We start from the raw sequence: 13,326 nt of genomic DNA, 5'->3' as shown, positions 1-13,326 counted from the left end.
GGAGTGGAGAAGTTGTGGTGTTATCATAGGAGGTAGCACTACTAGCAGCAGAAGGAGATGCAGCCGATCTAGCAATAAGTTGTGCTCCAGTAGCCTGGCATAAGAAGACTAGAAGAGTAAAGCTGTTGCATATAAACTTTGATCTTCAGAAAATAAGACACATAACCAGAAATGATACAGAATGGTTTTCATAGGATCAGAATCAACTGATAAGTATAATCCAAATAAAATGACTAAAATAGAATGTGTCTCCCATGAATGACTTAAAAATGGAGAGGACGAAGAATTTATCAAGAACAGGATCCTGATCTGGCCTTTGCACTAGGCCAATGATCACAATATTGTGGCTATAATGGTTGAATTTTACTCATAATTACGTTATCCTACTCCTAGCACCATTTAAAGAGAATGATGAGAACATATGGAGGTCACAATCACTTAAGTAACAAAGAGTATATAGTGTGCTCTAATAGAGTCCAAAGTTGAGCTCATACAGACTATGATATGAATGTTGCTCTTTCAGAATCAGATATTCATTTAGATGAAAATAATGTGGAAATATGTATATATTTTAAATTTATTTAGGTAGATAAATCTTATTTAGCTAGATAAGTTTTATTAATATTCTACAAATATTTTATTTTATCTTTTAGTAGTTTATTAGAATAAAGGAACTATTTTCCCTAATGTTTTAGTAGTTTATTAAAATAAGGGAATTATTTTCCCAATTAGGATTAAGACTCTTTTCTCTATTTAAGTTCAGTTCTTTAGTTAATAATAAAATAATAGTTTTATTAAAAACTCTCTTGAAAACTTTCATGGCATCTAAGCTAGGTTAAATCTCTAGTAACATCATGGTTAAAATAGCCTTCACTGAAGATAAGAGATCCAACAATCAAACAGAGGAAGAAAGTTCTACCGTTGAAACAACTACCGAGAGTACAATGACTCAAGAGACAAAGGCGTCTCACATTTCTTTTCAGCTGACATCTCACAAGCTGAATGGCAAGAATTATCTGGAATGGTCGCAGTCCGTAAAATTAGCAATTGATGGGCGCGGAAAGCTAGGTCATTTAACCGGAGAAGTCAAGCAACCACAGGTGGGCGATCCAAAGATGAGCAAGTGGAGGTCAGAAAATTCTATAATAATTGCGTGGCTTATTAATTCCATGAAGTGAGATCTCGGATCTTAGGGAAAAAACCGCCTCCAAAACTTCGTGAGATTTTTTCTGAGGTTAGAAGAGAGAAGACAAGGAGAAAAGTAATGTGAAGGTCAGGGTTTGAAGCTAATGATAATAATTTTGCTCTTGTAACTGTCAAAAATAATAATAATAGTGAAAAAAGGAAAAAACTTTGGTGCGATCACTGTAAAAGATATTGGCACACTGGAGAAACGCATTGGAAACTACATAGGAAACCGACAAATGGAAGAAAAAAGAGTGGCAATTGTCGTGGTTCACAATCAAGGGATAGCAGAGCTTTCCAAACAACTAATGGAAATTATGAGGACCAAAGTTCTCTGGAAGGATCTCCATTCACTAAGAAACAATTAGAACATTTACACAAGTTTTTCAATCACCACAGTTTCGGATTAGTACTTCTATTCCTAACTTATCCAATAATCCTTCTTCCTCTTTTGCCCAATCAGGTACTAATTTTTTTTTTCAGTGTCAAGTCTTGTAAAACAAACACGTGGATCGTTGATTCTGGAGCTAGTGATCACATAACTAATAGTCATTTTCTTTTTTCAACTTACACCTTGCGCAGGAAACAAAAAGATCAAAGTAGCAGATGGGTCCTCGGCAATAGCTGGGAAAGGCACTGTTAAAATTCCGTCTTCCTTGGCTTTACATGATGTTTTTCATGTGCCAAATCTAGCTTGTAATCTCATATCGGTCAGTAAATTATCCCAGTCCTTAAATTGTCATGTTATATTTGACTCCTCTATTTGTAAATTTCGGGACATGGTCTCGGGGAGGAGGATTGGCAATGCTAAAGACTTTAGTGGAATTTACTTTCTTGAAGTCGACCATCTAAGTGAACCAACAACTAATTTATGTTTAAATTCTATTTCTGATAAGGTTATGATTTGGCATTATAGGCATGGACATCCTAATTTTTACTATTTAAGATGTTACCTAATCTATTTAAAAATAAAAATCCTTCATATCATTGTGAATTTTGTGAATTGGCTAAACATTATCGGTCATTCTTTCCACCTCAAAAATATAAAGCCTCCAAACCTTTTTTGTTAATTCATAGTGATGTTTGGGGACTTTCAAGAGTCTTGACATTTTTAGGAAAACGTTGGTTTGTCACATTCATTGATGATCATACTCGTATTTGTTGGTGTTTTTATTAAAAGATGAGTCTGAAGTTAAAAATGTGTTTCAGTCTCTTTATGCTATGGTGAAAACACAATTTGGTGTAAAAATAAAAGTATTTCGGAGTGACAATGGTGGGAAATTTTTAGTGACCAATTAGGTGTTTTCTTAACCAAAGATTGAATAGTCCACCAAAGTTCTTGTACAAATACACCACAACAAAATGGGATTGCAGAAAGGAAAAACCAACATCTTTTGGAAGTAACTAGAGCATTGATGTTCACTAGTCAGGTATCACGTTATCTTTGGGGCGAAGCCTTGTTAACAACTACATATCTTATTAATAGAATGCCCGGTAAAACTCTAAATTATAGAACTCCTTTTCGTCTCTTTAAAGATAACTTTCTTAACTCTAAATTGATCACAAATTTATCCTTCTGAGTTTTTGGGTGTAGTGTTTTTGTTCATCTTCACAACCAAGGTAAACTAGATCCTAGAGCAAAAAAAGGTATCTTTGTTGGCTATGCTTCTAATTAAAAAGGTTACAAATGTTATGATCCAATTGATAAAAAGATTATTGTTACCATGGATGTCACATTTGTTGAAACGCAATCTTATTTTGATTCTGATATTCAGGAAGGGAATTATAGTAAGGAAGATTCTATAATTGATTAAGAAAAGACTAAGAATATACAACATAGGGATTCCAATAATGGGGAAGGCGAATTTATGATTAACACAGAAATTAATGATGTTAATGTTAATGAAAAGGAGTATGAAGGTGTAGAGTCTGATCATGAGAATAAAAAACAAATAAATGAGTTAATTGTTTACTCAGGAAGAAATCGAAATCAAGAAAGTGGAATCCACCAGATTCAACATCAAGAATCCGACCTGCAAGATTCTATCAAAAGTCCAAGTAAAACTCATAATCCAGCCAATGAATTTTCTAATTTAGATATTCCAATTGCCAAAAGAAAAGGTGTTAGAAATATTGTCAAATATCCCATGTCTAACTTTGTATCCTATAAAGCTTTGTCTTCGACATTTTCAACCTTTGTTTTGTGTCTCGATATTGTAAAAATACCCAAAAAAGTGAAAGATACTTTACAAGTTCCTGAGTGAAAGGAGACTATTTTAGAGGAGATGCGCACTCTTGAAAAAACAAGTACATGGGAAACAATGGAATTACCCATAAGGAAAAAAAACAGTAGGCTGTAAATGGGTGTTTACAACCAAATTCAAACTAGATGGATCTTTAGATAGATACAAAGCCCGGTTGGTGGCTAAAAGGTACACTCAAATATACGGAATAGATTATCTTGAAACATTTGCTCCAGTAGCCAAATTAAATTCCGTTATTCTTTTATCAATTGTTGTTAATCTTGATTGGTCTTTACAGCAACTAGATGTGAAGAATGCTTTCCTAAATGGGAAACTTGAAGAAGAAGTTTATATGATCCTCCTCTAAGTTTTGAAGAAAAATTTGGAACTCGAGTATGTAGACTCAAGAAATCTTTGTTGGGCATGATTGATATATATGCACCAACTTGAGGGAGGGTGTTGAAATATGTACATATTTTAAATTTATTTAAGTAAATAAATCTTATTTAGGTAGATAAGTTTTATTAATATTCTAAAAATATTTTATTTTATCTTTTAGTAGTTTATTAGAATAAGGAAACTATTTTCCCAATTAGGATTATGACTCTTTTCTCTATTTAAGTTCAGTTCTTTAGTTAATAATAAAAGAACAGTTTTATTAAAAACTCTCTTGAAAACTTTCAAATAATCACAATGAGGAGCACAAATAGCCTTTCACCTTATTTGAAGAAAACATTCAGGTTTATTTGCATGTAGGTTTAGGAAAAGACTGATTAAGGGGAAGTCAATGACTAACCTGTAACAAAGACCCCTGACTGCCAATGTTGTTTGACATAAGAGGAGTATTCTTCATGTACATGCCTGTAAGCGAATTTGATGTATGCTACTAAACCGCACAAGAAACTTTCTAGTATTGAAATAGAATAAAAAACTATAATAGTTGTACGAAAATTACCAGATGGATCAGCAAAAGATTGCACTCCATCAGCTGCAGGCATAATGTCCACCAAATGAAGTGGAAGCGAAGGTGTAATCAGCTTCTGATCTGCAGGTAGACGCAGACCTGCATACAAAGACCAATCAATAATAGGATGATAAGCATGCTAAGTTCAAAGTACTAGGACTTTCTCTAGAACATAAATAGTCAAACCAAATCTTAGATGCTAATTCTAAAGAAATTCATCTACAGGTCCATTAAACTTCAATTAACCATAGAAATCAATACAGAGAACTTTCATCTACCATTCCATTAAAATTCAATTATTTCAACTACTGTATCAATTGACTAATGTAGATGATCTATGACCAAAAGGCATTCTTATAAAACAATACAAGGAAAACTATAATAGATTTTCTAAATTTAAACCTATTTTCAATGAGGGGAAAAAAATAAAACAACAACCATTGCATATGGCCCACCGAACTATCAGTTGAAAACTATTAGTAGCCTGCAGTTACAAAATCTAGAAAGATATCTCGTTACATCTCATGGTCTAAATATAGTTGCTACACTAACTGCTAAAGACTATCACCTTCGCCAAAATTAACAGCAGTACGGAGTAAGTTCTCTTGTTCTTGAATTTTAGCAGCCTGCCCCTTTTCTAGAGTAGGAAGAATGGCTGGCCCTTGACGAGAGCCAAAACAATCTGCTTTGCGGGTATCAGCTAATACTTTCTCAGCACTTCCACATGCAGCCGTAATCATATCAATTCTAGCCCCTAAAACAATAAAAATCACACACCTGAAAATAACCAGATTCGACCAGAAAAACAATGATTGTGTGACACTAGCTCACCTTTAGCTTATCAATTTGTGAAGGTATCGGCAGATTTTGCATTCCTAGAAGCAACTGCTCTCGCTTCAAATTATCCTCCACTTCCATCTCTGGCAGTAGCTTCGAGGATAACATAACCGGTAATACTACACAGCCAATGAACTGGATTTAATTACTCAGTAATTACAATGAATAAAGATAAGTATTATTGCCAATCCAAATTATCTCAATCATCATTTTAAGGGGAAATAAAACAGCTAATAAACTTGAAGCGTAAAGAGAAAAAAAATGCGTACTGGGAGCATTGTCAGCATTAACATTTTTGGGATGAACAACAAAAGCCTTTGAAACCTTTTTTATTTCATCCACAATGTTGAAAAGTTCGAGATTCACCATTGAGTATTGGCCCAAAATATCTTGCCTGTTTTACGAACAACCAAAAAGAAAAACCCTAAATATATAATATGAAAATCTGAAGATTCAAGGTTATAAAAGAAAGAAAGAGAAGAGAGAGGACCATTTGGGGGTAGTATTTGTGCGAGAATAGGCGTCGAACTCTTCAAAGATGCGAGTTATGGCCTTGAAAAGGGAAATGGCTCTGGCCTTTACAGATTCCAAATTGAGCTGTTGTTGAAGCGCCAGGTTCAGCCTCTCCGCCCCTACCACTGCCTGATTCTGCTGCGGTGGCTGCGACGGCGGTTGCGATGGGTCCTGAATCATTCCCTCCATTTTAGTTTTGCTAATCTTTCTGTCTTCTTCAAGATTACAAACAGTTGCAGACACTGTTCATCTTGTTTGGGGATGGTTAATAAATGGGAAATTTTTAGGATAAACTACCAAGTTAAGAAGGGTGAATTTGTTAATCGACTTCTACGAAATAGAATAGAAGTCCATGTCCAACATAATTTTTTTTTTCTTTTTTTTGTTTATGATCTCCTCATCCCACTAAGGCCTCGTTTTTCTCCCCGTTTGTAACACGAGCTTTTTACTCAAAAAAATAGTTTTTGCCTAAAAACATTACAGAACAAGCATAGTGAAAAAAAAAATTTAACTTTAAAAAAGTGTTTTTACATAGATGGAGAAGTAGAAAAATTTAGCTTTTCTCAGCCTGCTTCTTTGCCTTTACTCTTTACTCTTTCTTCTTTGTAACTTTACTCTTTCTTCTTTGCTTTGTTCCTATTCTCTACCGGTGGTGAGTTTTATTTTTTGCATCTCTTATTCTCTTTCATTTTTGAAATAATTATGAAATGATGTTCACATTTTTTCACTTTTTTTTTTCAACTAGGCATCATGTTTTTCTTCATATTCGAGCTTCTTAACATCTCTGCAACGGTTGTTTTGCTTCATATTCAAGGTTTTATCCTTTTCATCTTTGGTACTTTGGCAAGGATTATGCTTAAAAGAGAAACATTGTAACCTGCTGCTGTGTTTTTACTGCTCATAAAATAATCTGTGATGGTCTAATACTGGCTTGCATTTGTGTGGTAGATATCTATGTGATACTACAACAATGAATTCACTTTAATGAAAATTTTTAAAAGCTTATGTTCAGTAGCCAAAAACCAGATGGTGTTTGCTTTGTAGATGCCGCAGCTAAGAAACTATCTTTCTTTTAACATAGCCAATTGGGTTTTCAAATGTCTTACAATATATCTGTTCCGCCTGATACATTCACTGAGCACTTCCACTTTGATCTTCCTTTGGTTCCTCTCTACGATTCCTCATCCGATAACAATATTCAATCTTTGATGACCCAACAAAACCCAATTGACGAATCCTTACAGTTCCTTTGTATTAAGTTAAATAATAAAGTATACAAATTGAGTTTTCTGTCAAAAAAATGATCTAAACAAGAAATCAATTTTTGTGCTGATAGTATGTCATAAATGTGCAAGCAATCAAAGTATGTCATAAATGTGCAAGCAATCAATCACTGGATTTTGTAAGCATATGTGTAAAACTTCTTGTTTGGATTTTAACTCGATTACAAACCATTTCAAATAAAATATTTGATAAGTACCCACCTCACTTTTTGATGCATGTCGCTGGAGGTATCAAAACTTTGGTTTCTTTCTATCATTTATTTTACCGGATGTATTAGTATATTTCTTTGTCAAAGGAGTACTCATTGTGCCTCCATCAATCATGCCTGCAGGGTGCATTTTTTGTTTTTGCATTTGGCAATCTTTTGCTCTCAATTAAAAAATATAACTGATCCTTAGAATCTTTAGATGCTCATTGTAACACCCCGAAACCGTGGCCGTCACCGGGATCGAACACGAGGTGTAATCTGGCTTAATTCATCACTTATACAGCTCAAACAATTTATTTTAAAACTCCCAGACAAACTGTCAATCTGCATTATAGTCACTTAAAAATTCGTATCTTGAGTTCTGAAACTCGAAATTTAATTTTGCAAATTTTTCCTGAAACTAGACTCATATATCTATCTACTAAAATTTTTCCACAATTTTTGGTCCGTCCAATTAGTACAGTTTATTAGTTAAAGTCTCCCCTGTTTCAGGGTTCGACTACTCTGACCTTTGTGTATTACGAACCAGATATCTCTCTGTACAGAGATTCAATGATGATGCTGTTTGTCCCTAATAAAACTAGACTCAATAAGGAATCTTTACATATAAGGTATGACTTCTAATTATCTTTGTAGAAATTATGGTGAATTTCCAAATTCGGAATAGGGGATCTAGAAATCGTTCTGACCCTGTTTCACAGGATTTTAAATATCTCATACAATATAGCTCATATTCTTGTTTTACTTCTTCCATGTGAAAATAGACTCATCAAGCTTCGATTCCATAATTTATTCATTATTTAATTCCATTTCTACTATTTTTAGTGATTTTTCAATTTCACATCACTACTACTATCTGCATCTATTATTAGAGTAAAATTTTACCTATTAGAGTAATTTAACAAACATATCACCAAGTATGATCATGACTAGCCATACCAAAGGCTAATCATTACCAAGCATTTCCTTACTACTCAATAACCATATCATGAGTGTAACACCGGAAATGATTAGCCATGACAAACGGCATAATAATCAAATAGACTTTAACTATTGCTTATAACTAAGTATCATAAGACCAAATCCAACTTAACATTTATGCCATTTTCACATGGCTAAAAGTATACATACCAAAGTTCAAACAAAACATAATAGCCTATACATGCCGAAATGTTCTCTTAGACCAACTAAGAAGAAGATACCAAAAAGTTGCAAGCTGGTGTGATGACTTCGACGATGGTCCCGAGCACACAAAAATGGATCAAAGGAACCTAAATAAGTGACAAATAAACACACCGAATGAGTATATAACTCAGTAAGTCATAAGCATTACACTACTGTCCATTTATAAAATATCATAAAAGAAAACAAATAATGCAAGATTAGGTACTCCATCCATACCGACTATGCTATAATTTCACGCACATTTATCATTACATGCTCTCAACTAGCCAAGCCTCCATTGACATCTCGTATGATATTCGATATGATATTTGATGCATTTCCACACATCATTTTATTTTCGTTTAGATTATACTAATAATAGCATTTCATCTATTCCACAATAATCTTATGTTCCTAACTTCAAATATAATCACCACATAGGTTCAAGACTTACCAAGCTCAGTTCCAAATATAAACATAACGTCTATTCCTTATGAACTCAAAATATCTACTCATTCCGCTGTCCATGATTTACTCGATAAAGTCGCACACTTAGCGTTAATAATTATTCGAAAATATATAGTAAGCCCGCACACTTAGTGCTTAATAGTCAAACTCGCACACTTAGTGCTATACAATTAAACTCGCACACTTAGTGCCAATCTCATTATCGTAAATGTTTATACCCGCACACTTAGTGCCGAAATCAACAACTCAATACATCTCACTTCTTTTTACAATCGATAATTTTGTCACTACATGCATTTATATATCATCCCATTCGGCATAAGTACATAAGTATTATGATTATTTAAATCAATACAAAATATATGCTTAATAACTTACCTTGTGTTGGGTAAAACGGTTCCAACTCGGCTACTCGATGTTCTTTCCTTTGCCTTTGCTTGATTCTCCTTCTTTAACTTCTTGAGCTTAATCAACCCCTTTTGAGTTGGCCGAATGTCTAGAGCATTTCTTCTTTCCTTCTCCTAACTCACGGCAATTGCAAGAAAAGAAAGAAGATGAATACTCCCTCTTCCTTCCTTATTTTATTCATCTTTTCTTTTTAATTCCTTTCTTTAATTTATTTTAATTGCTAACTAATAAAAGAATTGCATTGAAATTCAACCTAGTGGATGGGCATCATGGCTTGGCCGGCCACTACTTGGGTTTTTGGGCAATTTGACATGCAAACCCAAGTTTCCTCACTTTGTTATTATTTGGTCCTTACATATCCCCCTATCATATTTTCTTAAGTTCTCAACTAAGTCAATCACATGAAATTCACATTCATAAGTCTAAATTAAAACATCAAATTTTCACACATGCACTAATACACATAGAGGATATGCAACCAAATTTTTAAATAAATTTTGGGACTCGGTCTTGTGGCCTCGAAACCAAATTCCGACTAGGGTCGAATTAGGACTGTCACACTCATCTAGTTGTCTAGTTGGAGATGTCTTTGCAATAATCTGACATCCTATGATAATCTGGTAGTTTGTGTAATTAGAAATTTGGTCTCACAAATTTGGCACAAAAAAAGTTCTAAAATTTCTTCCTTTAGTTTAATGTTATTTCTCCTTAGAATTGGCTCACCTTTCATTTTCCTTTAGTTGGGAGACAGTTGGATACCCTCTTGAGAAAAAAGTCATTTTTTCCTTTTTGTGCCGTGCTTGCTATTACCTGAAGGCTCAAAGATTTGATTGCAGCTTCCTTTAGCTTTTTTTGGCTTCTAGTTTTTACACTGCACGTTTAGTATTCTCACACAATGTCAACTATAGAAATGGTATGGATTTTCTAGGTCGGTTGATAAAATGATCTCTAATATTAGAATATTACCAATACCCTGTTTAGGCACTTTTTTCTTTAATCCATTTTGCTAAACTACTTGATATATATATATACATATATAAATGCCTAAATTGAAATGATGTTCTATTGTGTATGATTTTAGTCATGGAAGTTGTAGATTTTTACTTAATTGCATTTTGTTCTTCCATTATGATTTTATAAACCAAAGATTATCAGTTTTTTTATTTATTAAGGGGATTAAACTGTAAGGATCTTCACTTTTTAGCAATACCGACATATTCTACAATCCATAAACAACGTTATAGGCACGTTGGATCTTACCCCAAAATATAATTATTTTGAAAAACTATTATTTAAAAATAATTTGTCCCCCATAGATACGATGAATTATGGTAAAAAAATAGGTAAGGTTAGGGAGTTAATAAGTATAAAATATTTAAAAATAAATGTTAAAAAAAACATGTTTTGATAAAAAAAATGAAACATATATTAAAATTTTAAGGTATGAAAAAAGTATATTGTCAATATACTAAATATTCACCTATATGTGTTATATAAAACTTTTATTTATAAAAAATCAAATGAACATAAAATATTTAAACCCGAAAAGCTAGTAATCATAACATCCATGCTCATGAAAATTGGATTAATTTGAACTTTGCTAATGGTATATATATAAGTTAATGGTTTAAAATCTGTAAGACTGAAATCAAAAGCCCGAACTATTTTTGCTGTAGTCAATGAACCCAATATATATTTATATATTTATATATAACCATGAATCATTCTTGCAAGACAAACGATCCCTTTATCCTTTTCTCCATTGGTTTAGACTATAACCATATATATTTATATATTGACTGTAATATTTTTATACTATGACCATATATATTTATATATATTATCTTATGCGCGTGATTACCCTAGTATTAGCTTGTATATGTTTTAGCGTTAAACAACCTCTCTATGTTTTATTAGTATGCTTGTTTTGCCATTGAAGCTGCATGGTTTAATTGTGTTTGATGCTATTATTAGTTGTGTTCTCTTTCTTGATTATTATTCAGGTCTTGGAAATTTGATTTTGATTGAGAAAAAAAATCTTAGGATCCTATCTTGATTTTGATACACATATAAAAAAATATACTTTTGTGACATTTGATTTTCTTGATTGCTTTACTGGCTGAAACGAATCTATTCATATACACAATAGATAAGTATGTCGGCGATTGAAGTTAGTGGTGAAAAAGTGAAAGCAGTGTGGGATAAGAGATTGACAGAAACATTTTGTGATATTTGTATTAAAGAGATATTGAAAGGCAATAGGCCTAGTACTCATTTCACAAAAGATGGATGGTTGAAAATAATGATCAACTTTGAGAAAGAAACGGGCAAGGCTTTTTCACAAAGACAACTTAAAAATAGGTGGGATGCCCTAAAAAAAGAATGGAAAGCTTGGAAGAAACTTAAAGGCGAAGATACTGGTCTAGGGTGGAATCCTATTAAAAGAACCGTCGATGCATCGGATGATTGGTGGGAGAGTAGGCTAAAGGTACATTAATAATTCTGAATTTTTTTTTCTTACTTATGAGTTTATTGATAATTACTGTTATTAAACTATCATTTGATATGTAGGTTGTGCCTGAAGCTCAAAAATTTAGAACATCGGGCATTGATCCTGAATTCGAAGGGAAGTTGGACCAAATGTTTATGGGAATAGTTGCAACAGGTGATAAAGCATGGGCACCTTCTTCTGGTACACTCCGTACTGATTTTTTTGAAGATGTTAACAATGAAATACATGAAGAGGATGATGAAGAAAATGTGAGAAATGATGTTCACATTTCAAATGATGTTCACATTTCAAATGATGTTCAAATTGATGGAAACGTTCAAAAAAAAAACCCTAAGATATCAAGTTCACATTTTAAGACTGGAAGAAAGAAATCTTCAAAGCAAATTGGAGGGGCTACAAGATTGTCCAGTCAAATAGAAAAATTATGCAATGCAGCTGACAATATGAGTCAAGCCACATCTAGTTTGACTCCTGTTATGGATCCATATGGTATTCCACAAGCAGTCAAAGTGCTCGACAGCATGTCGGAAGAAGTTCCCGAAGCTAGTCCGCTATACTTTTTCGCACTTAGATTATTGCTCAATAAGGACAAGCGAATTATGTTTTTATCAATTAATCCCAAGATTAGCGCTTTGTGGCTTAAGACAGAAATGGAGGATAGTTGAAAATTTTCTGATCTTCTAGGGTTCGGAGATATCTATTATGTGGTAGACTAAAAATACTAAACTAGTTTTATCAATAGTTATTTATGTTTGGTTTTTGGATATTGAATTTATGTTCTACTTATTTATGTGTAATCTAGTTTTACCAATGGTTGTTTATGTTTGGTTTTGGATATTGAATTTATGTTCTACTTATTTATGTGTAATCTAGTTTTATTAATAGTTGTTTATGTTTGGTATTTGGATATTGATTTATGTTCTACTTATTTATACTAAATTAGTTTTATCAATAGTTGTTTATATATGATTTTAGATGTTCAAATTTTTTCACAGGTGATGAGTATATTTGAGAATTACAGCGGTGATGAAAGTGATGATGAAAGGGAAAAGAAAGAGATTTTACAACGCATGGAATGTTTTAACCAATTATTTGTTGTTGCATCTTCTTCCGTGAAATTATATTACGAGAAGTATATATTAAAGCAACCATGCATGAATTCAAAACAGTCAGGTGAGACATGGATTCGAGAGATCCTTGACGGTCACGAATCACGTTGTATGATTAATTTTAGGATGTCTAAAATGGTATTCACAAGTTTGTTGAGAGTTTTGGAGACAAGATACAACTTGCAAACTTCAAGAAACATATCTTCTAGTGAAATGTTGGGAATTTTTTATACATCTTGGGCACCGGTGCAAAAATTTCCCAATGTCGAGAAAGATTTCAAAGGTCTGGATTAACAATAAGTCGATACTTTGCAATTGTGCTTGAGAAAGTTTCAAGGATGGCCACTGATCTAATTGCACCCGAAGATCCTTTCTTTAGCTCAATACCAGAACAAATACGTAATGATTCTAGATATATGCCACATTTTAAG

The 13,326-nt window shown here is 33.1% G+C and overlaps 2 protein-coding genes and 1 long non-coding RNA gene across 3 annotated transcripts; 2 read left to right on the top strand and 1 right to left on the bottom strand.

Moving 5' to 3' along the window:
* Positions 1 to 752: 752 nt before the first annotated feature.
* LOC107961773 (mediator of RNA polymerase II transcription subunit 8) lies at positions 753 to 6,179 on the bottom strand. Its single transcript, XM_041115851.1, has 7 exons — positions 5,720 to 6,179; positions 5,499 to 5,623; positions 5,224 to 5,348; positions 4,961 to 5,146; positions 4,384 to 4,491; positions 4,225 to 4,289; positions 753 to 1,229 (listed from the first exon to the last, which is right to left on the bottom strand). The coding sequence occupies exons 4-7, from the start codon at positions 5,130 to 5,132 to the stop codon at positions 1,131 to 1,133; spliced, it is 444 nt and encodes a 147-aa protein (XP_040971785.1). The 5' UTR covers positions 5,133 to 5,146; positions 5,224 to 5,348; positions 5,499 to 5,623; positions 5,720 to 6,179; the 3' UTR covers positions 753 to 1,130.
* A 14-nt stretch (positions 6,180 to 6,193) lies between these two features.
* Positions 6,194 to 6,745, top strand: LOC121230675 (uncharacterized). The gene is made up of 2 exons (XR_005928744.1): positions 6,194 to 6,394; positions 6,488 to 6,745. It is a non-coding gene; the product is annotated as an uncharacterized lncRNA (long non-coding RNA).
* A 4,042-nt stretch (positions 6,746 to 10,787) lies between these two features.
* LOC121230674 (L10-interacting MYB domain-containing protein-like) lies at positions 10,788 to 12,642 on the top strand. Its single transcript, XM_041115850.1, has 2 exons — positions 10,788 to 11,762; positions 11,846 to 12,642. Exons 1-2 carry the CDS (start codon positions 11,430 to 11,432, stop codon positions 12,449 to 12,451), a joined length of 939 nt encoding a protein of 312 aa, XP_040971784.1. The 5' UTR covers positions 10,788 to 11,429; the 3' UTR covers positions 12,452 to 12,642.
* The last annotated feature ends 684 nt before the right edge of the window (positions 12,643 to 13,326 follow it).

The sequence above is a fragment of the Gossypium hirsutum genome, chromosome A06 (genome assembly GCF_007990345.1).
Source record: "Gossypium hirsutum isolate 1008001.06 chromosome A06, Gossypium_hirsutum_v2.1, whole genome shotgun sequence".
NCBI classification, from domain to species: domain Eukaryota; kingdom Viridiplantae; phylum Streptophyta; class Magnoliopsida; order Malvales; family Malvaceae; genus Gossypium; species Gossypium hirsutum.
Note: the sequence above shows the minus strand (reverse complement) of the source record. Positions and strands in the feature narration are given on the sequence as shown.